The sequence below is a fragment of the Balaenoptera physalus genome (genome assembly GCF_965194825.1).
Source record: "Balaenoptera physalus genome assembly, chromosome: 20".
Classification (NCBI taxonomy): Eukaryota; Metazoa; Chordata; class Mammalia; order Artiodactyla; family Balaenopteridae; genus Balaenoptera; species Balaenoptera physalus.
Genome location: NC_138901.1, coordinates 54,538,596 through 54,564,045, shown reverse-complemented (window position 1 = coordinate 54,564,045; position 25,450 = coordinate 54,538,596). Strand labels below are relative to the sequence as shown.

The window sequence follows — 25,450 nt, the reverse complement described above, 5'->3', positions numbered from 1 at the left end:
CCAGACCCCGCGAATTTAAGCATCTGGAGCGCAGGCGTTCCCTATAACAGTATCCCGCGCAATGTCAGAGTCAACGAACGTATGTGGAAGGAGTGAAATATGCGTAGAGAGGGTTCAAAAGGTTCTGCGGCCACGCTACAGCGAATGAAAATAAGACTTTTCCACTCGCAGCTGGACGCCCCCCAAAAGGACGTCTGCTCACCCTCGCATAGCACCCCGCCCAGCAGACGAAAACCAGCCAGGATGGGAAGGGGAGGTAAACGCTACTTCAGATCCCAGCTGAGGGTCATTTTCCACATTAGCCTGGCCGTACCTGGTACTGGGAGAGGGGGGACTCCTCACCGGCGCCGCTGGGGTCCAGAAGGCGCACGACTAAGAAGCAGCTGCCTTCTCCGTCCCATAAGAAGAGCTCTCCGCCGAGGCCCAAGACCAGGTTTCTCGTCAGCAGCTGCGGCGGCGAAGGCAATGATGAAGAAGCCGGCTTCTCGGCTGCGGCTAGGCTCTGGTTTTTCCGTCCTTCCTGGAGCCGCAAGAACACGGCATGGTCAGGGAGCCAGGCCTGCCACAGCTCACAGTCTCCCGCGGCTCCTTCGGCGACCGCCATCTTAGCCCAACAGCTCTCGTCGGCCCAGTTGCTCAGCCCGCCGCTGAGGGCAGCCAATTCGCTTCCAGCCGTCCACTGCTTCGGCCAGTCATCGAGCAGGGAGCCCGGAAGCACGAGCAGGGCTAGGGGCGGGGCGGGGCGAAGGTGAGGCCAGCCCATCAGGTAGCGTCATCGCCAAAACAAAGCCAATCACCAGTCAAGCCTATTCTGAAGCCAAAGGGGGCGGGACGAGAAGGTCAACATGCCAGTGCCTGCTTAGAGAAAGCTTTGGGGTTGCAGGAAGTCTAGTAGCTGGGGGGAAAGCGCCTGAGACCTGTGTATCTAATTGCTTATTGGACACCTCCACCTGGATAAACCTAAACATCTAAAACCTTCCCTCAAGACTTACCTCCCTCAATCCAGGTTGGGCAGAGCTCACAAATGTCACTTCCTTAGTCACCCATCCTGGGGCTGCCCAAGCCTGTCTCCGAGTGGGGCCGGCCGGAAGGACAACGCTTCCCAGAATTCCCTACGATCTGGTGCGACCAGCACGCAGGAACTACAACTCCCAGGATTCGGCACGCGCCCCGGGGGCGGGGCCTTCTGGCGGCGACCCCCGCGAAAAGGAGATGGCAGAGGGATCAGGGTCTCGGCGTCGCTCGCTGTATAAACTGGTGGGCTCGCCGCCTTGGAAAGAGGCTTTCAGGCAGGTGAGTGTGGGGTTTGGAAAGGCTTGGCCGGGCTGTCGTCACTCCCCCAGTCCGTCCCGGCAACCGCTCTCCTTCGTGCTTTTCCCTCAGCCCAGCCGGGTGCAGCAGGTGTCCGTGGAGGTGGAGCTGGAACCCGGGCCTCTCGCCTGTAGGTCCGGGCCTCGGCCACCGCCCTGCCACCTCCTGGAGTTTCTGTTCCTCTGGGTGTGGCGTTAGCCCGGGCCGGCCCGGTCCCAGGAAGCCTTCCTTTTGGACTCGGGTTTGCTTTCAGTGTGAAGTGTGATCGCGACCGCACCTCTGCACTTCTAATCTCTACGGTGGCACCACCATCACCCGCTGATGTCTGGTCGGTGGACACCAGAGAGGCACCTTGTATACTCACCACAAGCGAGAGAGACGTTATGTCTATTCCACAGAGGAATAGAATAATTAGACATTATTTCTAATTCCGGAAATTATTTCTCTTCCTATTCCAAACTGTTTCTTCTGAGCCTCTGTAACTAAGTCTTAGCAGAGTTGTAGACGACGGTCAGTTCTGACCTATCCTGAGCTCAGTCTGGTTCCAGTAAGTACTATGGCCTGTCTTTCCAGGAATCTCTGAAGTAGTGGATATATCCCAGGAAAATAATCTGATGCTAGAAATGACTGTCGACAGCAGGATTTCTCAGTCCTGGTTCTTGACATTTTGAAGACGATAGTTCTTTGTTGTGGGGTGTTGTTCTGGGATTGTAGAATGTTTAGCAGCCTCCCTAGCCTCTACCTACTAGATGTCAATAACCCTACAGCTAGAGCTGTGACAACCAAAAATGTCTCCAGTCATTGCCACATGTCTCCTAGGGGACAAGATTGCCGAAGTTGAGAAACATCATACAGGATGGCGGCTACCAGAATCATATCTAGAGTAGCAAGAATTAGGAAGCAACCTAAGTGTCCTGTTAGCACAGTGGATGCAGCGCTATTATCACCCAACCATTAAGGAAGCTGGCATCAAAGATGGACTATGAAATATGTCGATCTGGAAATACGTGACCCAAGCATTGTTATTTCACCCATCTACATGTGGATAAGGGCTAGAGAGGAAGGTGCCAAAATAACAATAGTTGGGATTAGAATTGAAATTTTGTGTCTATAAAATTCCTTTAATGTTTTAACAACTAATCTAAGAGGTGTTTTTTGTTTGTTTGTCTTTGACGGAATTGCCTTTACTCCCCCCTCACCTCTTTCTCCTTCCAAGGGATGCCTGGAGAGAATGAGAAAGAGCCGGGACAGGCTCCTGAACAAATATCGGCAGGCTGGAGGCAATATGTCAGGAGGACCTCAGAGCACCTTTCTAGTGCAGGAGGTGATGGAAGAAGAGTGGAATGCTTTGCAGTCGGTGGAGAGCTGGCCAGAGGCCTTGGCTCAGGTCAGGCTGGGATATGTGTTTTTAGCACGAAGGATGCCAGTGTCCTCTCTCTGCCTATTTCCCCAAGTCCTCTAAACCCATCCACCCTCCAGCCCCCAATCAGGATTCTAACGGCCTCTCACCCAGCTTCTTCTACCTTTATCGTTAGACTCTTCTAGATTAATTAATGGTTCATAAATACCAGGCTGTCGACCTGCTGCATCATTGCATCGTAATCACTTATGAAACTAAAAAGAAAGAAATTTCACTCATTGGCTCCACCCCTGGAACTTTTGATTCAGTAGGCCTGAGCTAGGAATCTCTCTTTTTAAAAAGGTCTCCAGGAACTTTCTGGTTCTAATCTCAGCCAGGGTTAGGAACTGGGTGTGGATAGGAGACCATTTACCCTGCATCAGGAAGAGCACTGGATTGGAAGTCAGTACTGGAATTCTGATCCTGGTTTTGCTATTGACTCTTAACTCTGCCTCTTTGAGCTTTAGTTTTCCCATTTGTAAGATGAAGAAGATAATGTTGTCGGTATTGTGAGGACAGTATAAGAAACATGTGGGAAACTGCTTTGAAAACATCAAGGCTCTCTGTAATAAAGAGGCATTATTTGGTGCCTTCTATGTGTCCTACATTGTGCCAAATGTTTGAGTTACATAATCACAATTAGTGCGCACAGTAACCCTCTCAGGTGGGTTTTATTCCCACTTTACAGAGGCCCGAAATGAGGTTGACAGAGGTTAGGAACTTTCTAATGGTCACAGAGCTTTAGCAGAGCCATATACTTAGCTGCTACCCTATACCGTCTCCCCCAAATGTGGTACCATTATTTTGTCACTGGCTGGTTTAATCATCTGTTGATGCTTTCTCAGCATGGCCACGTTACCGCATTGTCGGCACATTCTACAGAAGGACTGGGTTGATTTCCTCAGTTAAATCTGTGTTCTTCAAGCTAGCCTCCAAGTGTGAATCATTGTGGGTCTTGTCAGCTGATCGTAACTTCAAACCTCTGCTGATCCTACTTTCTCTTGCAGTTGGAGGAGCCACTGGACCTGGCCATGCTGGAGGAAATCCAACAGGAGCTGATTGATCAAGGTGGAGTCTAAGAATAGTTCTTCCTGCCTATATCTCTAGCTGCTCTAATGCTGATGTTTTTTTCTGAACAGAATGTTTTTAACTCATTATTTCCATCTTCAGTCAAGTGTCCAGAAGTCTCTGTTTTTACTCTAAGGTCTTGGCTGTCTGTCTTCCCAATAATAATAGTCTTCATTGTCTCCAGGCCTTGTGCTCAGACCTCTCCTTCCAGGCTATGGTTCTGTCCTTATGATGCCCCTACCAGGTAGCGTGAGACAGAAGAGAGTGGTGTCTTACACAGGTTGCACAGCTGGTGGTGGAGTTGGGAAGTAAAATCAGTTTTGTGAATCCAGTTCCCATGTCTATTCTATCTGACAGTACCTCTCTGTTAATAGATTAGTAGTAATCCTGTCACCTTACAGGATAGTGCATGATCAGATCTCTTGCGCTACCTAATCTAAGTACCTTCTCTTGTATCTGTTCTTTACTGACTCCCCAGGGTCTTGTGAGCATCCCCTTCCTGCGGAATCATAGCGCCACAGGGTGCATAATTTAGCACCTTATATAATTAAGTCATTTATTTCACATAGCCCTATCTTGATTAGGCTTAGCTTTTGTCATCTGTTAAGTAGAGATAACAGACTGACTCTGTAAAACTACAAAACTATTTGTAGGCTTAAATAATATGTGTAGACCTAGAGCAGTGCCTGGCATATAGAAAGCTTTCAACACACAATAGCTATTATCTTGAGGATGCAAGAGCATGAACTCTTGGCCTAGACTGCTAAGATTCACTTCTCAGCTTTACCACTTTAACTTGTGTGGCACTGGGCAAAGCACTTAATATCCCTGTGCCCGTTTCCTCATCTTTAAAATAAGGAAGTAGTAGTGAAGAAGTTAATATATATAAAGAACTTAAAACAGCATTTGACACATAGTGCTATGCAAACGCTAGTTATTATGATTGGCGTGTTGACTCCAGTTAGACTGTATATTCCTTGATTTTAATTCTTTTTTCTTTTTCATTGATTTTCTCTTTACCCTCACCTGCAAAACCTATCTTAGTGGTGAGACATAGGACTCACTAAATATTTCTCTTGGGGTATATTTAATTTAAAAATCTGTAGTGATAAGAATTTGCTGTGTTCTGCCATACTCAGTCGTAAGGAACCCTCTAGAATAGAGGTTGGCAAACTTTCTGTGAGGGGCCAGATAGTAAATATTTAGGCTATTGCAGCTACTTAGTTCTGCTGTTGTAGTGTGAAAACAGCTATAGCCCATACATAAACCAAATGAGTGTGGCTGTTCCATTACAACTTTACTTAAAAAATGGAAGGTGGGGGACTTTCCTGGCGGTCCAGTGGTTAAGATGCCACGCTTCCACTGCACGGGCACGGGTTCGATCCCTGGTCGGGGAACTAAGATCCTGCAGGCCCTGTGACATGGCCAAAAATTTTTTAAAAATTAAAAATGGGAGGTGGGCTGGAATGGCCTGTGGGCTGTGGTTTGCTGACCCCCGCTCCGAAGTCTAGATGGTGAGCTCATCGAGAGCGGGGACCAGCCTTTTTCATCTCTGTACCCCAGGCCTACTAAGTACTAGGGCTTGTTGCGTGTTTGCTACACACGTTCTGAACAACACAGAGCCTGAGTCTGTGCACACTGGCGAGCGGCTCACCTTAGACTCAGCCAGGTGGGCCTGGCGTCCGAAGCCGGCAGCGTCCGTGTTCTCCCGCTGCCCCTGGGACCCTGACACTCTTCATCTCTGCTCCTGTGGCCTCTGGAGATGGGTGTGAAAGTTGTCTGTCTCTCAGCCTCATCACTTCACAAGGAGAGGACAGACAGGAGGAGAAAGATCCAACAAGATGAAGCCTGAGCAGTAAATATCTAGCGATTGGTAGTGTGATTTTGCCCGCATTTTTCTCTCGTGTGGATGACGCCTTTGAAAGGGAAGCTTAGCGCTCAGGACAGGGCGACCCAGGTGACGTGCGGTGAAACACGCCAGCTGTCCTTTGCCTTGCAGAACAGTCCATCATCAGTGAGTACGAGAGGAGCTTGCAGTTTGATGAAGAGTGTCTCAGCGTCATGCTGGCTGAGTGGGAAGCAAACTCCCTCATCTGTCCTGTGTGTACAAAGTAAGAGTTTTCACAACCTTTTCGGCGTTATTTGTTCCCACCCCACACTCCAAGGTGAGTGGAATTTCCCCCCAAATCTATTATCTGGGAAGGTTGGGGGATCCAGGTCTGCTGGCCGTAATGCTCTGGGATCCCAATTCTGCTTCCAGGTACAATCTGAGAATAGCAAGCGGTGTGGTCATGTGTCAGTGTGGCCTGTACATCCCATCTCATGTGAGTGTTCCTCACACAGATCGTGTCACCTCTGCACACATCTCCTCCCAACTTCATGTTCAGTTCACACTGGTAGCTTGCAGTCCTCCATGGTGAGAATACGGAGAGCGTATTTGTGAGGTACTTATTTATGTACCGCTGCTTAAGAGCTTTATAGAAAGCCCAGTTTAGAACTGGAAACACTTGTATCTGATTTCCATAAAAATTTTCCATATATGAAGACCCAGCTGTATTCAGAATTTTAAGTGTCAGTGGTCTTAAAATATAGGAGCCCTCTTATCTGACATGATGTGGCTAAGTTTGCCAGTTCATTGAAGTGGTAAATTATACAAATGAAACATTTTATAGGAAGTTTTAAACATATACACTTATTTGCCAGTCCTTGAGCGAGGCTCTGCTGATTGGAGAGCTGAGGGGTTTTTTGGTTTTGTTTTTTATAAACTGCTCTTAAAGCGCATAGTCTAGCATTTCCTGTTTTGTTTCTGTAAAGTGCATCAAGAAGCTGAGTGTACTTCAGGATTTTTCCTCCCCATCTTTTACCTAATTCAACACTTTTTTTATGGACTCATCTTTTTGACTGTTTCTTCAATATTCCACTTATCACAAAAACACAACTTTGTTTCATTCTCTTATTTCATTGGTTTACCTAGTAGATAATTAAATCAGTCAGTTACAATAGCAAGTTCAGTTAGCACCAACAGACGTAGGACCAAGCAGCACTGGCCCTGGTAAGGGTACACTTGGCTGGTAGAGGCAGCAACACAGGGAGGCTGGGAAGCCTCCCAGCTCTGGACGTTCCCGGTGGGTGAGCAGCAGTGTTTACGGCAGGAGTGGAGAGCGCTGGTCCATCTGGAGAGGCGGCGAGATGGACGTTATTTAAGAGAGCCTCTCAGCACCATCATGAGCGCTTTTAAAGGTCCGAGGAATCAAGCCATCACAGCGAGCCATAGTTACAGGATGGTATGAGGAATCGGGATTTTCAGCCTGTTGACTATGAGACGACTAAGGTTAGCTTGCAGTTTTTCTCTTTTTCAGTCTCCAGAGATGACAGAGCAGAAGTTTCGCGCCTGTTTAGAAGACAGCGTGAACGAGCACGGCGCACATTGTCCCCACACGCCGGCATTTTCGGTCACCGAAGGAACGGAGGAAAAGTCCAGTCTTCTCATGAGCTGTCTGGTAGGCCTCCCACAGGACCCAGCGGTAAAAGCGGGTCAGTGAACGGGTCAGTGGTTGGTTTTATTCCCACCCTGGTAGAAATAGCTGACAAAGAGCTAAATGTTTAAAAATGCAGTTTATTCTCTGAGGAACTTTACTTGCATAGAGAAGTGAAGTCACTTCAGTGAAAAAGGCCAATCATTCCCTGAAAGGGGAAGGGACAGAGGCAGCCCAGGTCGTGGAAGGAGCAGCATACATCATTACTGGTTACAACTTTTAACCATATACTGAGATTCCTTTTGTGACTGGAATAGAATTTAAGCTAACTTTTTTCTGTTTAAATTCAGGCTTGTGACACTTGGGCTGTGATCCTCTAGAGCCAACCCTGATGCACACGATCTACTGGGTTGGAAACAAGTTCTGTCTTGAGAAGAGGCCTTGTAAATACAAATCTTTCGTTTATAGCTTACTTTGTATTAAAACGTTTCAAAGTCTTCTCTGCTCTTTGTGTTTTGTAATGCAGATTGAAAGGGAAGGAGTAGAAATAGAAAAGACAAATCACCTTGGAGATTTTATTGTCCATCATTATGTTATACAAAAATCTAGAAATAACAGGTTTGTAGAGAAGAAATGGTAAATAAGAGGCAACAGAAATAAGTTAATATTGAATTATTTTCCATGATATTGGGATGAAAACCATTTCAAAGCATGTGGGGCTGGCTTCAGAGTAGGTGTTGTTCAGTGGCCAAAGCCTGCCGTAAAATTAAGGTGTTTGGCACCTTGTCTTCTCTATTGGCTTTTGACAAAACCTTTGAGGTCTTCGAGAAAAGTAATGTACTCCTGGTGCTCCAAGGCTGTGCTGAGCTCTACCAGCTCATCAGCGAAAGTGTTGTCCACCCCTCGGTCCGCAAGGAAATCCATTAGGTGGTCGTATAAGCCCTATAAGGAGAAACATTAGTTAAAAAAAAGAGAAAAAGGCACCCGAGTCACTTATTAAGGTGCTTCTTCGTGTGGCCTTGGACTAGACCCTCCCCTGCAAGGCCCCGGAGCAGCACCACCCTGTCGAGCACTAACCCAGTCCAGGGAGTCTGTGCTGAGCGTGTAGTTTGTGTCCTTCCAGTCGGAATCGCCGGTGGACTGAAAGCTCACTTCCTTGATGGAGAAAATGTCACTCTGGTCCTCCTCTTCTTGTCCGATCTGACAAGAGACAATATTTGGGGAGAACTGAAAGGTTTCCCAGGACAAGCCAGCCTCATGCAAAGAAAAGGGACTATTTAGAGCTTGAAACTCAGATTTTAACCTTGCTCCCTCACCCGCCCCCCAATCTTCCCAGTTTTGCTGGTCTGAGCTAGAAAATGTCAGCATCAGCTAAATGGGAGCAGGAGGGTCCCGGAGGCCCTCCTTGTCCCCAGGGCTGCCAGCACTCCACTCTGCGTACCCCGGAGGCCCTCCTTGTCCCCAGGGCTGCCGGCGCTCCACTCTACGTACCTCATCTTCCGGATAGTGGCAGTCCAGCACGAGGGCCTTGTTGCTACCATCCTTTACAACTTCAACCACAAAATTGGGAGTGGACGTCAGTTCAGGCTGGGGAGACAAGAACGAGTCAGTAAATGTCTCTGTTGGCAGGGGTCTGGACCGAAGGTCTCAGTTCAGGGGGTCTGATGGCCACTGCTATGCTACGGTGTTCCCAAATAAGGAGCCTAGGATCTTTTAACACAGAGTATTAAAGCCACGTACCAGCTTGTTCAGACAGACTGGGCTGAACCCATCCTGTGGATCCTTTCTAGAGTTGTAGACTATGTTTTGGATGGCAGAGTATCATATATTTAGTACAGCATTTCACTTCTATTAGCCACGCTACTTGTTTAAAGAACATACAAGCTTACATATTAGAACCTAATACATACTAGGTTCTAACCTAATTCTACAAGGTTAGAATTAGGAAATCTGAACTCTAGCCCCAGCGAGAGAGTGCCAATTAACTTAATCTCCTTGGGCCTTTTTCTACATCCATACACTACAAAGCTGGCCTCAAGCTCCAAAATCCCTTCCCAGCTGTTTCGGGATCTTCCTTTATTACAGCCCAGGACCAGAGGCTGGTGCCTCTGGCTAAAGCACAGCAACCCCGCCTTTGAGGGTGAGCCAGCCAGTGTGTGTGCCGGGGGCGGGGCGGTCCTAGTGCTGGGCCAGCGCTCCAGGGAGCCGAGCTGGGTGGTGAGACAATACCATGCCAACCCAGCCAGAAAGCCTGCGGACCCTGTGGCCCTCACACTGGCTGGTTTCTAGACTGGGCACACTGCTTCCTAAAATGTTTGAAGACTGAGCACCATCCAGGTCCAACCAAGAAGGGCAGCACCTTAAGGAGACACCCTGCCAAAGTCTCTGATGCCCCTACCTGGTGTTTGCTACCAGCCTGGGACGTGTTAGAGCATTCCTCACTTGGAAACGCGCCAAATGGTAATTTACCTCCTGATCATGGGAAGGGTTAAGACAGTTTCAATTCCTTTCTGTTAAGTGAACACAGGGCAAATTATAAAGCCTAAGCCTAAAGGTAACAATTTACTTCGCCCCTGGGAAAGAAAAGGGGCAACACAGTTCTGGTGCTCTACAAGAAAAGGCCCAGGGATGGTTGTCCTTTGCCTTCTCTCCCAGTGTTAAGAGAATTTAAACAAAACAAAAACCAATGCTCCTTCGCCAAGCCTCCAGAATAGCCTGTAAGAACTAGGAGGTTCAGGCTGGTTACAGTGTTACAAACTTACCTCCTGTTCTTCAACCTTCTGCCCTTCAGAGGGTTCTTCCTCCCCATCATATGCGGGTGGAATGCTATTGTTAATGTTGAAAGTGACAGTGACCCTAGAAAGGCAAGAGAAAACACAACAGAGGATGTCCTCTTAACTGAGGAGTAAATACTGAGGCTTGCTACAGTTAAAAACGCTGCTGAAACAGTGCACCTCTGATGTGCAGAACCTCCAAAAGGCGGGTGCCTGCATCCCACCCACAGATAGATTCAGCAGGTCTGAAGTGGGCCTACTACGTGTTGGCTGCTGGAAGTCAATTAGGCACTTGTTCCTCAGCCAAATACAGTCATGTGTGAGCTCCTGTCACCAGGCCAGCATCCAGGGCTCACTGCCAACCTGTGTCCACTGGCTACCTCCTGGCCACAGCCAACTGACACTGCCACCCTCGTCTTTCCAGGGCACCTTCCAGTGGTGAGCAGCTGAGAAGCTGGGGGCAGGGGGCAGAAGCCTCCTTTAAAAGCTTTTCTCCATTAGAAGAAAATCTGCCCGAGAGGAAGGGAAGAAGGAGCAGTGGAGGGCTGTGGCATCAGCTGAGGATGGAGAGCAGCCCTGGCCCCATGAAGGGGAGGCCTCACAAAGAGCAACGCTTGCTGGGGAGCTCCCTGGTGGTCTGGTGGTTAGGACTCAGTGCTTTCACTGCCGTGGCCTGGGTTCACTCCCTGGATGGGGAACTAGGATCCTGCAAGACACAGGGCACCGCCAAAAAAATAAAAGAACATGCTGCAGGACAGGCTCATTCCTCAGAGCAGTTGTGGGAAGTTTTATCCTCACAAAGCAGGCCACAAACACCAACTAATGACAATTTTAAGTTGCAAGAACCTTCACCTGACATACCATGTTCCAAGATTTGAATCTAAAATTGAGAGATCTGGAACGAGCACTGCGGGGTTGCAGACAACAGTACACTGTAACCACTCCCCTCTGGAGCTGTGCTCACTGGCTGCCTTGCCGGTTTGAGGTTCAGCCACAAAATCTGTCTAATCTGCTACAGTGCGGACCAAGCTGACGGCTGGGCACAGAAATGCAGTTATGTTCATTAGAACATTACTTATAATGGCCCCAAACCGCCTATGACTTACCCCAGGAAAGTGGTTTAGGTCACGTTACAGAATACATGATTGACCTATGAGGGGAAAAACACTACACCACCAAAACAAAACAAAAAAACCAGAACCCTACTTCACAGCAAAAATTTACTCAAAGTAGATCACAAACAGCTTAAGCAGGTCACAGTCTTCCCATCTTTCTTATGGGGACCCTTACTATACAGCAACCCCACCCTCATCTTGCTTTCTCAACTATAAACAGAGTAGGGGCTTTGTTTTCCTCAGCCAAAGCCTGTAGTATAGTAAGTCAGCATTGCAAATCTGAGATTCTGTCAGTGCTGTCAGAATTTCTGAATTTGCGTGCCTAGATTTAGGCAAGGCATAGCTTCCCTCACCAGCAAGGGTTTAGTGACTGACACCTCTCTCTACTGCTCCAGCAGGCTCCCAGCAACGTGGCTTCGGTGCTACTTGCTTATCATCTCCTTATTAACTACCACAGCACATAAGTGTGCAGTGAATGTACGACCTGGAGCTTATGAAGTTATCCAAATGAATCCTACGATCTCTCGGAAACCACGTGTCTGTTAAGTACCTGCCTTAACTAAAGGCTGTTGTGGATGAGTCGGGGCAGGTCCTGCAGGGTCATGGATTTGGTTCCCTGGAGTTCATAGGCCCCCGGTACTTACTTTTCTCCAGCAACTTTCCGCAATAATTTGGCTTCTGTCCCATTCACTTCCAGCTCCCAACCTCCAGACATCTTGGGGAGAGACTTATACTTCTGAATCTTCTTTTCCTCCTTAATCTCATCTTTGAGGAATTCAACAAAAGCTTTGTCCCCTACAATGGAAATAAGTTACAGAAAGAGCCAATCAGTCTAAAACGGAAAATGACCCAGGTTACTACAACCAGAGACCTGGATTTGGGCTGTTTCTAATACTTCTGCTATTAACGGTGGCTCTGGGAACTTAATGCAACTCATATCCATTAAGTCTCAGTTTCCTCATCTGTAAAAATGCCGTAAGCTATCAGTGGGAAGCTGAGCTCGGATTCTGGAAAAGTGATTCCCAACAATGAACTCCTTACCACGTTTCAAAATAAAGCAAGAAAAATTCGCAATTACCCTCTTTCACTTGCCAACAGACAACACCACGCTACTCCCAACCGCGACCTTGGGCTTTCGCAAAGTTCCATTTTCGAGAGACTGAGAATAGAGTCGGCCTCCAGGGCTTTACAGCATCTCTCCCCGCAAAGTGAAACAGAGGTGGGGGAAGACGGGAAATGCGATCACGCGTAGGTTTAACCCGCTGGTCGCCGATCAGTGGGAGAATGTTCTGGACTTCGGGGGAGGTTCCGGGCTGTCCACGCGTGGTCTACACTTCCTCGTCCCGGACTCTCCGCACCACCCAGGCCCTGGCCCCTCACGCCCCCGGCCCACGTGCACGAGTCTTACCTTCGGTGTGCAGTCCGCCGCAGCCGCAGCCGCAGCCGCAGGGCCCCCAAGGCCGCAGGAGACCGGGCAACTGCACCGACCCCGCGCGCACGCTCAGCAGCCCGAAGGGCCGGGCGCACGGCCTGGACGCGGGCTGCAGCAGCGGCAGGGAGGGCGCGGCGGCGCGGATGCCAGCGACAGCGGTGCCCAGGACGCGGGGCACGCAGCGCAGCAGCGGCAGCATTTTTGCAGCGGAGGCGGCGGCGGACACGTGCAGATACGAAACACAACTCCCGGCAAGAGCGATGACTCTTTGCCACTGCGCCCCCTAGATCTAGGGCCGCCGCCGGAAGTCCCACCCCCTCCCGAGAAGTGCTTCCGCGCCGCCGCTTTGCAGACCGAAGGCACAGCGGGCGGGAATGCGCCCTCTGCTGGTGGCCTCCGGGGAGACCTGGAATCCGATTCCTGAACTTCTTTAGCTGAGTCGGCCTGAGTCTGGTGTCCCAGGCTTGCTGTTTAATTGGCCAGCATCCGTTTTCTCCAGTGGCTGCTTACACTCTCCAAATTTCCATCTACTGTTCTCAAGCACGGCCAGGCTTTCTATGACTTCGTGGAATGCACTCTTGCCACCACCAACTCCCAAAGACCAGCCTCCGGGGTCACCTCCCATAAGAGGCCTTCCTGGAACTTCCTCCTCTCTTCCCTGAAAAACAGACTCATGCCTGTGCGACCTGGCCCCTGTGCTTCATTCTTTTCTCAGCAGAAACCTCCTGGCACTGCTGGTTTACCTGGCAGCTGACCCTCACCCCCACCAGACCCGGAGCTCCTAAAGGCAAGAGCCCTGGTTAATTCCTGCAACCCTCCAACCTTACACCCAGGTTCTGATGGGACATTATTTTTCTGCGGGTAAGAAGCCACAGCTTACATTAAATTTAGGTTAAGAACTAATGTTCCTACCTTACCAGGACACATAAGATATATAAGGTAGCAAGAAAGTAAGTCTTCCCAAATCAAGTGGCAAAGATAAGACATACTTAATATAATTTAAGCAGCATTCTGTGAATAAGGGAAAGGAGACCCAAGAAAGAAGACACACACATGTACAAGATTCACTTTTAATGGATTTGATAGTCAGGTGCAAATTTGAGCATTATATACAAGAGCCAGTGCTTCTTTAGAGCTATCTCTGTTTGAACAAGAACAGACTCTCAAAATACAACATAAACCTGAACCGACTAGATTTTTTTTGCTGCCAGTTATAATATTCTGATCAAATAAAATATAATAAAATTCTTGCTTCCCCATAGGTGTAGTGTTTCCTTCTATGCACAAGGAATGGTATCTTAGATGCCTGGCCACAGTTCTAAGCATTTCCTGACAGCTGGATTAAATGGATTTATGCATCACAGTACTTAATCAGTCTTATCCACAGAGCAGAAACTTGTCTCCATTCTGGCATCTCTTTACCAAAGGTTTTTACCAAGAACTGGGTGTTGGCAGTTCTTAGATCTATGCTGCTCTGGAGGTTTCACACTCCATGATTACTAGAAGCAGAAGACAAACATCTGAGGCATGTGATCTGCTTGGAGTGCATCTATTTACATGAAGCTGCTCAAGGGAGCTAGTGATTCACCTAGATATGGATTTCACAGGCTGGAAAAAAGGTGGCACACCACTGGAGATTGTAGGATTGAAAAGAGTAGCTCAAGGTTAGACTGCAACATCATTGTGAAACATTTAACTTTCTTAAGAAAGTTTGAAGTGTACTTATCTATGCCCTGCAGCTCAATGTAAACAACCATGTATTTCTTTGTAGTAATATGGAGAGTCAGACGGCTTTTCCAATCTGATTTAATCCCTGAGCAGCTATGTTAAAAGTTAACTTTTTAAAAAGCCCAATAAAAAACTACTGTATGAAAACTCTACCAGAATGTTAGTGATAAATATATTTCTGTACAGAAACACAGAAGCTATTTACCCCTTATTCCTGCTCAGAAAAAATATACATTTCCTGAAATGGTTCAGGTACTTGAGCTGGACATAAATGATTAAAAGCTAAATTTTACTTGCCCCAGAGAATACCTCTATATAATTTGCTGAGGAACATAACAAATTACCCCACTCCCAATTTTCTACCAGCATGATGAACATTTTATTAAAAATACAATATTTTCTTTTACCAATACCTTTTGAACATTTTATTAAAAATACAGTATTTTCTTTTACCAATACCTTTTGAACATTTTATTAAAAATACAATATTTTCTTTTACCAATACCTTTTGAACCGTAAACATCCTAGGCCTCTATTAAATAAAGGAATAACCAAAATACTGCACATGTGTGTTTTGACCAATTAAGCACAATAAAAGGGCTAAATCTTGGCGTCTTCTAGGGCATAGCATTCTCTGGGGAAAGATTATTTGCTTTTGATAATTAAATAGCTAAGAAGGACTTTTGGTGGCTTTTCCCTCCTCAAAATATGAAAACAGGAAGAGACTGTGGAGACCCTCTAATCCCCTCTGACAAATGTGGAAAATGAGGGCTAGAGAGGGGTGAGTGGCAAAGCCAGGCTGTCCCCAGGTCCCTAAGAAGGAAAAATGATCATAGGAAATAAATAAAAGAACATAAACACTAGATGAGGTGATGGGTGAGCCAAAGCTGCCTTGTCCTCACCTCCGCCCACCCGCAGGGCCAGAGGAGAAATGCCTTAAGCTCAGCTCAGAGACACTCCTTAGGCTCAAGTGTTTATGGTCCCAAAGCACCTCCCTCCTGAAACAGAAGTTAATCTCTTCTGTTTTCTGTTATAAAACTTCATGCAGATAGAAGTTAAAATAGATCCAAGGTCAACAGCTCTGTGACCTCTGGTGGTCCCCTTTCCAGGCGATCCCCCTCGGTCTCGAGAACTCAGGGGGTTTTGCTGCACCTGATTCACATCGTGTAGAAAAGCAGTAACACCAACCGAGCTCCACAGCTCACGATCCACAGCGTGGTTATCGTGGGCAGGCACCGCTCTGGGTACTTTCCTTTCATTTGCTCTAAACCTCATGACCCCAACCCTGTAAGTATTATTATTATCACCCCCCACTTGGCAGATAGGGAAACCGAGGCTCAGAAGTTAACTAAGTCACCCAAAGTCGCCCAGCAAGAACTGAAAGCATCATTTTGAAGTCTCCAAGGTCGCTACATGTCTGTGTGGTTCAGTCAGAGGAGTTTAGACAAAGATGCTTTCAAGCTCCCAGAGGCCGGGCATGATCCGCCCGTTACGACCGCGGCCTCTCTGGGTGCCAGAGTGAGAGTCCGCGGCGAGGCCGGCTGCGGCCCAGCTCCCGCCCCGGGCGCCTCAGTTCCTGGAGGCCCTCAGCTTCCTCCTGAAGAAGTCGGGGGCAGCCTCGTACAGCCACTCGGCGTCCACGACGCACAGGTCGCGCATGTAGCACTTGTTGGTGAAGAGCAGCTCCGTGTACACGACGCAGGCCGGCTTGCAGTGGAAGAGGACGGACGAGGGGTGGATGGCCACCGGCTGGTGGGTGTCCGTGGTGGCATAGGAGCCGTCGGGCTGCACCTCGGCGGTGCTCACGAAGAGGCTGTGCGCCAGGCAGCGGCGGACGCTCTCTGTGTCCCCTCGCGACGACACGATCGGCATGGACATCTGGTTCGGGAGGAAGCGAGACACAGAGAAGACCCCAGACGTGAGTACTGTGCCGCCACCCGTGGCGGATGGGGCCACGCGCCCCCCGCGCAGTCCAGGGTGCAGGGCCCGCGGTGGAGGCTGGCACCCGAACGGCTGCCTGCCATGCCTGAGATCAGGGCTGGTGGAGGAGCACCGTGTCTACTGTCAATAGAAAATGAGGGGCTCACGAAGCCAAGGGATGGTCTGGCAGGAAAGCTGTTCGAGTACAAGAAGGGTTGGAAAAATGTGTATAATGCAGAACACAACACGCTACTATGAGAAGAAGTCACTGTAGTGCTAACAATGGGCCGCTGGCATCAGGCACAGGCCTGGGTAAGGGTGACAACTGTCCCCTAGGGACGTGCGGGTGGTCCGTGCCACGGGCTGTCTCAAAAGACGCTTTACACACGAAGACAGTCACCACAGAGCTGCTCACGGCAGCAAAAAGTAGACACTCTCTCAGTGCTCAACACAGGAGAACGCGAACACAAGCAACCCCACCTCTGAGGTGAAATGTGGCGCGTCATAAAGCCATTGAATATATAAACATTATGTCCTCTAAGAGGGAATATAAGCTGATAGGAAACTTTTCGGTTGACGATTTGGCAATGTCTATCAAAATCTAAATTCCCCATCTAGAAGTTCATTCTATGTGTACCAGAGCACAAACATTTATGTAGGAGGATGATCATTATAGCACAACCTAAATGACCACCATTAGGGGCTTGGCTAAATAAACTGTAGTGAATACAGTGAAATGTTATGAAGTCACTAAAAAAGAATGAGATAGACATATGCAGGCACTGCAAGACAGCCTAGACACAAAGTATTCAAGAAGTACTCCAAGTGGAAAAAAGCAAATTGCAAAACAAAATGTTATACATTTTCTGTTAAAAAGAAAACTTTATCATGGTGTATGATCTTTTTCATGTGTTGTTGGATTCTGTTTGTTAGTATTTTGTTCAGGATTTTTGCATCTATGTTCCTCAGTGATATTGGTTTATGATTTTCCTTTTTTGTGATATCTTTTTCTGGTTTTGGTATCAGGGTGATGGTGGCTTCGTAGAATGAATTTGGGAGTGTTTCTCCCTCTGCAATTTTTTGGAAGAGTTTGAGAAGGACTGGTGTTAGCTCTTCTCTAAATGTTTGATAGAATTCTCCTGTGAAGCCATCTGGTCCTGAACTTATGTTTGTTGGAAGATTTTTAATTACAGTTTCAATTGGCATATAGTAATCCTTTGCATTTCTGTGGTGTCAGTTGTGATTTCTCCTTTTTCATTTCTAATTTTATTGATTTGTGTCCTCTCCCTTTTTTTCTTGATGAGTCTGGCTAAGGGTTTATCAATTTTGTTTATCTACTCAAAGAACCAGCTTTTAGTTTTATTGATCTTTGCTATTGTTTTCTTCATTTTTATTTCATTTATTTCTGCTCTGATTGTTATGATTTCTTTCCTTCTACTGACTTTGGGTTTTCTTTGTTCTCCTTTCTCTAGTTGTTTTAAGTGTAGGGTTAGATTGTTTATTTGAGATTTTTCTTGTTTCTTGAGGTGAGATTGAATTGCTATAAACTTCCCTCTTAGAAGTGCTTTTGCTTCATCCCATAGGATTCTTCAATATATGCAAAATAATCAATGTGATACACCACATTAACAAATTAAGGAATAAAAACCGTATGATCATCTCAATAGACGCAGAAAAAGCTTTTGACAAAATTCAACACCCATTTATGATAAAAACTCTCCAGAAAATGGGCATAGAGGGAACCTACCTCAACATATTAAAGGCCATATATGACAAACCCACAGCAAGCATCATACTCAATGGTGAAAAACTGTAAGCATTTCCACTAAGATCAGTAACAAGACAAGAATGTCCACTCTCGCCACTCTTATTCAACATAGTTTTGGAAGCCCTAGCCACTGCAATCAGAGAAGAAAAAGAAATAAAAGGAATACAAATTGGAAAAGAAGAAGTAAAACTGTCACTGTTTGCAGATGACATGATACTATACATAGAAAATCCTAAAGATGCTACCAGAAAACTACTAGAACTAATCAATGAATTTGGTAAGGTTGCAAGATGCAAAATTAATGCACAGAAATCTCTGGCATTCCTATACACTAACAACAAAAAATCAGAGAGAGAAATTAAGGAAACAATCCCATTTACCACTGCAACAAAAAGAATAAAATACCCAGGAATAAACCTGCCTAAGGAGGGGAAAGACTTGTACTCAGAAAACTATAAAACACTGATGAAAGAAATCAAGGATGACATAAACAGATGGAGAAATATACCATGTTCTTGGATTGGAAGAACCAATATTGTGAAAATGACTATACTACCCAAAGCAATCTACAGATTCAATGCAATCCCTATTGAACTACCAATGGCATTCTCCACAGAATTAGAACAAAAAATTTTACAATTCGTATGGAAATACAAAAGACCCTGAATAGCCAAAGCAATCTTGAGAAAGAAAAATGGAGCTGGAGGAATCAGGCTCCCTGACTTCAAACTATACCACAAAGCTACAGTAATCAAGACAGTATGGTACTGGCACAAAAACAGAAATATAGATCAATGGAACAGGACAGAAAGCCCAGAGATAAACTCATGCACATATGGTCACCTAATTTAAGACAAAGGAGGCAAGAACGTAAAATGGAGAAAAGATAGCCTCTTCAATAAGTGGTGCTGGGAAAACTGGACAGCTACATGTAAAAGAATGAAATTAGAACACTACCTAACACCATACACAAAAATAAACTCCAAGTGGAAAAGACCTAAATGTAATATCAGACACTATAAAACTCTTAGAGGAAAAGATAGGAAAAACACTCTTTGATATAAACCACAGCAAGATCTTTTTTGACCCACCTCCTACAGTAACAGAAATAAAAACAAAAATAAACAAATGGGACCTAATTAAACTTAAAAGCTTTTGCACAGCAAAGGAAACCATAAACAAGACAAAAAGACAACCCTCAGAATGGGAGAAAATATTTGCAAATGAAACAACAAAGGATTAATCTCCAAAATATACAAACAGCTCATGGAGCTCAATATCAAAAAACTAAACAATCCAATTAAAAAATGGGCAGAAGGACTTCCCTGGTGGCGCAGTGGTTAGGAGTCCGCCTGCCAATGCAGGGGATATGGGTTCGAGCCCTGGTCCAGGAAGATCCCACATGCTGTGGAGCAACTAAGCCTGTGTGCCACAACTACTGAGCCTGCGCTTTAGAGCCCACGAGCCACAACTACTGAGCCCACGCGCCTAAAGCCTGTGCTCTGCAACAAAGAGAAGCCACCGCAATGAGAAGCCTGCGCACCACAACGAAGAGTAGCCCCCGCTCACAGCAACTAGAGAAAGCCCGCACGCAGCAACAAAGACCCAAAGCAGCCAAAAATAAATAAATAGATAAATTAAAAAAAAAAAGGGCAGAAGACCTAAATGGACATTTCACCAAGGAAGACATACAGATGGCCAAGAGGCACACGAAAAGCTGCTCAGCATCACTAATTATTAGAGAAATGCAAATCAAAACTACAATGAGGTATCACCTCACACCGGTGAGAATGGCCATTATCAAAAAATCTAGAAACAATAAATGCTGGAGAGGGTGTGCTGAAAAGGGAACCCTCCTGCACTGTTGGTGGGAATGTAAATTGATACAGCCACTATGGAGAACAGTATGGAGGTTCCTTAAAAAACTAAAAATAGAACTACCATATGACCCAGCAATCCCACTACTGGACATATACCCTGAGAAAACCATAATTCAAAAAGAGTCATGTACCACAATGTTCATTGCAGCTCTATTTACAATAGCCAGGACATGGAAGCAACCTAAGTGTCCATCGACAGATGAATGGATAAGAAGATGTGGCACATATATACAATGGAATATTACTCAGCCATAAGAGAAATGAAATTGAGTTATTTGTAGTGCGATGGATGGACCTAGAGTCTGTCATACAGAGTGAAGTAAGTCAGAAAGAGAAAAACAAATACCATATGCTAACATATATATATGGACTCTAAAAAAAATGGTACTGATGAACCTAGTTGCAGGGCAGGAATAAAGATGTAGACCTAGAGAATGGACTTGAGGACACGGGGTGGGAGGGGGAAGCTGGGGCGAGTTAGAGTAGCATCGACATATATACACTACCAGATGTAAAATACATAGCTAGTGGGAAGCAGCAGAATAGCACAGGGAGATCAGCTCGGTGCTTTGCAATGACCTAGAGGGGTGGGATACAGAGGATGGGAGGGAGGCTCAAGAGGGAGGGGATGTGGGGACATATGTAGGCATATGGCTGATCCACTTTCGTGTACAACAGAAACTAACGCAGTATTGTGAAGCAAGTATACGCAAATAAAAATCTATTAAAATAAAGAAAAAAAGAGAAAATCTTATATATGTATCCATGTATATGTGTATACACACACCTATACAAAAACATACATACACAGGAAAAAATTCTAGAAGGATCTACACCAGACTATTATTTATCTTTGGAGGGGCAGGATTAAGGAGACTTTTACACTTTCTGCATTATATATCACTATTTTCTGCACTGTATCAATTTGTAACAATTATGCATGGCTTTCGTAATCTGAAAAAAAATAACAAAGATATTTCCACTAAAAAAACAAACCTTAGGAAGAATTCTAATAACATTGGAAAACACTTTTAAAGTTTATAAAAGCTGAATATAAATTATATATACAATGTAACTAATGATGTAAAAAATTCATTTAAAAACAGGGCTATGAAGAAACTGGTGAGAGGTGGAGCTGTGGGTAATTTTTACTTTCTTCCTTATTTAAAAATTTTCCTAAAATGAGAGGGTGTTTTTGCAATCACTTGCAATAAGCAATCTGAAATTTTTCACCTAGAGAAAAGTTGACAGCTTAGCCCCCCAGAGAACACCAGGAAGAATACCTTGAAGCAGATATCCCTCAGCTGTGATCTGACTTCAGCTACCAGCATCATATTCTTGCTGTTGACAAAATTCTCTTTGCACCAATCCTGAATAGGAGAAAAAAGAGATATCACAGTCCTCTCATTTCTATAAAGAAAAAAACATAGCACAATTTTTATTTTTAATTAAAAAAAAATTTGGGGCCTCACCACACAGCATGCGGGATCTTAGTTCCCCAACCAGGAATCAAACCCGTGCCCCCTGCAGTGGAAGCACGGAGTCTTAACCACTGGACCGCCAGGGAAGTCCCAGCATAATTTTTAGAACACTGTTCTAATTCAGACGGAAAACTTCAGTTGCCAAAAATAAATACAGGAAAATATCTTTATAGCAAAAAGCATGAACCATAAAGGAAAACAGTAAAAATTTAAACTAAAGTAAAACCAAAAATTTCCGTAGGTCAAGTCACGATGAAAAAAGCTAATGACTGAGATATCTGCATCACTACACCCAGTAAAGAATGATTACCTCCAGAATATATTAAACAAACAAACAAACAAACAAACAAATAAATAAACTCCTACAAATCAGTGAGAAAATGACCAATACTCCAGTAGAAAAATGACAAAGGATATGGAGGGACCACTCACAGAAGATTAACTACAAATGACAATAAACTTAAGCAAAGGTTCTCGGTCTCTTGAGGAATCAGGGCAGTGCAGTTTCAAATAACTGAGATACTACTTCACATCCCTCAACGTGGCAAAAATGAAAAGTCATTTCAACTAAGAGCTGGAGAGGCTGGTGGAAACGGAAGCTCCTCTACACTACTCCGGGGAGGGTAAAGAGGTGCCGACAGCTCTGAGGACGCACAGGCCAGCTGGGAAAGCTCGATGCAGCTGCCCAAGACCGGCAGGCCCACTCCTGGGTGTCGACCCCACAGCAACTCTCCCCCTGGTGCACAAGAGACCTGGACGGGATGGGCACTGCAGCTGAGGAGACGGGAACAAGTTGCAAAAAGGTAGCGTGAAGAAGCATTTATAGCATACAACGCCTGCGGATACAAAGTAAAAGCACATTGTTGCCCACCAGGACCCAGACAGACTTGACAGGGGTTACAGAAGGGAGGAAGGACTGCGAAAGGGGCAGCTCAGGGCTCTTGTTGTGTCCACAGCATTTTATTTCCGTAAAAATAAATTGAGGCAAATACAGCAAAATGTTTACAACTACTAAAACTGGGTGGTGGCTATTTTTTTTGTTTTTGTTTTTTGCATTAAAGCACAGATAAAGCATGCGTGCTATAGCACAATTACTGATTTTTTTTTTTTTTTGGTGGGCCGCGCCACCCGGCTTGCGGGATCTCAGTCCCCTGACCAAGGATTGAACCTATGCCATGGCAGTGAGAGCCCTGAATCCTAACCACTAGGCCACCAGGGAACTCCCTACAATGACTGATTTTATTCTATTTTATTTTATTGATCAGTGAAAGAAAATACTGCCATTTTCCATCTTGGTCCAGGGAACTGAAATACAAGCAAAATCTGCTATGAAGAAAGTTAGGGGCAGGTGGGGAAAGAAATCATTTTGTAGCTAAGAAACTGGGTCAACAAATACTTCACGAACTTGCCAGCGTCAGGTACGAGTCAAACATGAGCCGAGGGAAAGACGGGAATCGTGCCTCCCCTGGTAACCTCCCTGTGTGCAGACATTTCTGAAATGACATCTGCCATTCACAGGCCCAAGAGGGGGCATCGTTTGAGAAGGGGAACAAGACAAGGCCTACCTTGTTTCTGCCTGTGTTCTTGAAGGCTCGGTAGATGTTAAGCAGGGTGATGTGATCGCCCTCGCTGGATATGAACTTCTTCCGCACAGCCTGAACTTCATCCCGCCGGGAGGGGGGGTTGTAGAGAACGCTGTCCACTGACAGCAGGGAGATGATGGTCAGTATCTCCTCCGTGCAGTGGAATTTGGGGGACAGGAGGATGGTCTGCAAATCACAGTTAAAAACTGTGTAAGCCTAGTTTTCTCCTGGCTTCTGAATAAAGTATTTCCATATATTGCTTTTGCAGTTTCCCTTGTAAGGCGTTAAGGGGCAGGTGTTTCTAAAACCATGACTACATATGTTATATTATTTCACTTTCTGTAAAACAGAGGGCTGCCTTCCCCGCGTGATTCCACGTGGGTAGGGGGTCATGACTTAATATGGCTTGAATCCCACACTGAGCATAAGTCAGAGTTAGGCACAAAGTAGGCGTTAATAATTATTTACGAGAAAAAGTGAAGATTAATCTAGAAGCACTGGGTTGAGGAGTCTCCTCTGGGATGGCTGACCCGTAACACACAGAAAGGGGACTGAGGAGAGGATATCATTTACTTTGGCAAATTTAGGTTCTAACGGGAAAGCCGCCATTTTTCTTCCTATTGGAGTCAGGGTGAGCTGGCCGTCCTTGTTTTCAAGGGCACCCAACAGCTCCAGCTGGGCGATGGCTGCCTGAATGTGATCTAAAGAAAGACATAAAAAGGAGTCGAACATTCAGAACAGGACGAAGCTGCAGCTAGTTCATTACTTCAGGGCACTTCTGAGAAGCCTACGTCAAACCACGGCCACACTGTCCCCATGAGGTGCTTTTCAAAGCTGTTAAGGACAACATTGTCTTCAGCTCAGTTCTCTTTAAATAGTGGCCTGCAATTTGGCAATATGTGTGTAAATCTGAAACCCAGCAAAGTTACACTGATGAATTTCACCCCCAGATATACTTGGACATCGTACAGGGACCTGCATCTCCAGACGCACACACACAACAATGGAAATACCAGGTGCCTCAGAGGCCCCTGGTGAGAAGGACACTATTTACTATCTTATTCTTTTTAAATTTGAACCATGAAAATGCATTGCCTATTAAAGAATAAAGATGCATTTCTAAGAATGTAATAAATATATACACAGAGGGGAAATGATCTGTAAAATACATTAAGTGAAAAAAGCAATGTGCCACGCACCTATGGTCAACTAATCTATGAAAAAGGAGGCAAGGATATACAATGGAGAAAAGACAGTCTCTTCAATAAGTGGTGCTGGGAAAACTGGACAGCTACATGTAAAAGAATGAAATTAGAACACTCCCTAACACCATACACAAAAATAAACTCAAAATGGATTAAAGATCTAAATGTAAGACCGGACACTATAAAACTCTTAGAGGAAAACATAGGAAGAACACTCTTAGACATAAATCACAGCAAGATCTTTTTTGACCCACCTCCTAGAGTAATGGAAATAAAAACAAAAATAAACAAATGGGAGGTAATGACACTTAAAAGCTTTTGCACAGCAAAGGAAACTATAAACAAGATGAAAAGACAACCCTCAGAATGGGAGCAACTATGTGCAAATGGAACAATGGACAAAGGATTAATCTCCAAAATATATAAACAGCTCATGAAGCTCAATATTAAAAAAACAAACAACCTAATAAAAAAATGGGCAGAAGAACTAAATAGACATTTCTCCAAAGAAGACATACAGATGGCCAAGAGGCATGTGAAAAGCTGCTCAACATCACTAATCATTAGAGAAATGCAAATCAAAACTACGATGAGGTATCACCTCACACCAGTTAGAATGGGCATCATCAGAAAATCTACAAACAACAAATGCTGGAGAGGGTGTGGAAAGAAGGGAACGCTCTTGCACTGTTGGTGGGAATGTAAACTGATAAAGCCACTATGGAGAACAGCATGGAGGTTCCTTAAAAAACTAAAAATAGAATTACCATATGATCCAGCAATCCCACTACTGGGCATATACCCAGAGAAAACCATAATTCAAAAAGACACATGCACCCGAATGTTCATTGCAGCACTATTTACAATAGCCAGGACATGGAAGCAACCTAAATGCCCATCGCCAGACGAATGGATAAAGAAGATGTGGTACATATATACAATGGAATATTACTCAGCCATAAAAAGGAATGAAATTGGGTCATTTGCAGAGACATGGATGGACCTAAAGACTGTCATACAGAGTGAGGTAAGTCAGAAAGAGAAAAACAAATATCGTATATTAACGAATATATGTGGAATCTAGAAAAATGGTACAGATGAACTGGTTTGCAGGGCAGAAATAGACACAGGTGTAGGGAACAAACGTATGGACACCAAGGGGGTTAAGTGGCAGGGGGTAGTGGTGGTGGGACAAAAAAAAAAAAAAAAAAAAAAAGCAATGTGCCAATGTCTATCAGTAGGAGAAGGATAAATGCATTTTGGTTTATTCATAGACTAGAACAGTATTTAGTAATGAAAATGCGTCAGAC

General features: G+C 45.4%; 4 protein-coding genes across 13 annotated transcripts in view; 1 reads left to right on the top strand and 3 right to left on the bottom strand.

The window, feature by feature from the left end:
* Nucleotides 1-1,098, bottom strand: part of NUP88 (nucleoporin 88) — a 29,843-nt gene extending 28,745 nt beyond the window's left edge. The window contains exons 1-2 of one of the 2 annotated variants that reach the window (XM_082443849.1): nucleotides 993-1,098; nucleotides 314-811 (exon numbers count right to left, since the gene is read on the bottom strand). In XM_082443849.1, coding sequence (XP_082299975.1) covers nucleotides 314-763 — 450 coding nt within the window. In that variant the 5' untranslated portion in view covers nucleotides 764-811; nucleotides 993-1,098. The remainder of the gene's footprint in view (nucleotides 1-313; nucleotides 812-992) is intronic. The other variant, XM_082443850.1, reaches the window with a different exon arrangement.
* RPAIN (RPA interacting protein) lies at nucleotides 1,093-7,751 on the top strand. 7 transcript variants are annotated; one of them, XM_082443943.1, is made up of 7 exons: nucleotides 1,093-1,293; nucleotides 2,528-2,698; nucleotides 3,718-3,778; nucleotides 5,778-5,889; nucleotides 6,122-6,194; nucleotides 7,138-7,278; nucleotides 7,605-7,751. In XM_082443943.1, exons 1-7 carry the CDS (start codon nucleotides 1,213-1,215, stop codon nucleotides 7,632-7,634), a joined length of 669 nt encoding a protein of 222 aa, XP_082300069.1. In that variant the 5' UTR covers nucleotides 1,093-1,212; the 3' UTR covers nucleotides 7,635-7,751. The 7 variants fall into 7 exon arrangements, 6 of the variants coding, with proteins under 6 accessions (XP_082300069.1, XP_082300070.1, XP_082300067.1 ...); XM_082443944.1 differs by lacking the exon at nucleotides 6,122-6,194 and adding an exon at nucleotides 6,039-6,102; XR_014257999.1 differs by lacking the exons at nucleotides 6,122-6,194; nucleotides 7,605-7,751 and adding an exon at nucleotides 6,039-6,102 and having other exon boundaries at nucleotides 5,778-5,943; nucleotides 7,138-7,172.
* A 64-nt stretch (nucleotides 7,752-7,815) lies between these two features.
* Nucleotides 7,816-12,889, bottom strand: C1QBP (complement C1q binding protein). The gene is made up of 6 exons (XM_082443926.1): nucleotides 12,552-12,889; nucleotides 11,788-11,938; nucleotides 10,017-10,110; nucleotides 8,746-8,841; nucleotides 8,332-8,454; nucleotides 7,816-8,196 (listed from the first exon to the last, which is right to left on the bottom strand). Exons 1-6 carry the CDS (start codon nucleotides 12,772-12,774, stop codon nucleotides 8,047-8,049), a joined length of 837 nt encoding a protein of 278 aa, XP_082300052.1. The 5' UTR covers nucleotides 12,775-12,889; the 3' UTR covers nucleotides 7,816-8,046.
* A 742-nt stretch (nucleotides 12,890-13,631) lies between these two features.
* DHX33 (DEAH-box helicase 33) overlaps nucleotides 13,632-25,450 on the bottom strand; it is a 28,823-nt gene continuing 17,004 nt past the window's right edge. For 2 of the 3 annotated variants that reach the window (XM_082443858.1, XM_082443857.1), the window contains 4 exons: nucleotides 23,509-23,636; nucleotides 22,918-23,121; nucleotides 21,155-21,241; nucleotides 13,632-16,181 (listed from right to left, as the gene is read on the bottom strand). In XM_082443858.1, coding sequence (XP_082299984.1) covers nucleotides 15,873-16,181; nucleotides 21,155-21,241; nucleotides 22,918-23,121; nucleotides 23,509-23,636 — 728 coding nt within the window. In that variant the 3' untranslated portion in view covers nucleotides 13,632-15,872. The remainder of the gene's footprint in view (nucleotides 16,182-21,154; nucleotides 21,242-22,917; nucleotides 23,122-23,508; nucleotides 23,637-25,450) is intronic. The other variant, XR_014257991.1, reaches the window with a different exon arrangement.

What these genes read in the sequence shown, in the direction of transcription:
- RPAIN (XM_082443941.1), top strand. Translation starts at nt 1,213, where the DNA reads ATGGCAGAGGGATCAGGGTCTCGGCGTCGCTCGCTGTATAAACTGGTG. An exon ending in GGCCAGAGGCCTTGGCTCAG is followed by an intron (nt 2,699 to 3,717) that starts GTCAGGCTGGGA and finishes TTTCTCTTGCAG; the next exon opens with TTGGAGGAGCCACTGGACCT. An exon ending in GTAGCTTGCAGTCCTCCATG is followed by an intron (nt 6,195 to 7,137) that starts GTGAGAATACGG and finishes TCTCTTTTTCAG; the next exon opens with TCTCCAGAGATGACAGAGCA.
- C1QBP (XM_082443926.1), bottom strand. Translation starts at nt 12,774, where the DNA reads ATGCTGCCGCTGCTGCGCTGCGTGCCCCGCGTCCTGGGCACCGCTGTC. An exon ending in CGGCGGACTGCACACCGAAG is followed by an intron (nt 11,939 to 12,551) that starts GTAAGACTCGTG and finishes TTTCCATTGTAG; the next exon opens with GGGACAAAGCTTTTGTTGAA. An exon ending in GCCACTATCCGGAAGATGAG is followed by an intron (nt 8,455 to 8,745) that starts GTACGTAGAGTG and finishes GTCTCTTGTCAG; the next exon opens with ATCGGACAAGAAGAGGAGGA.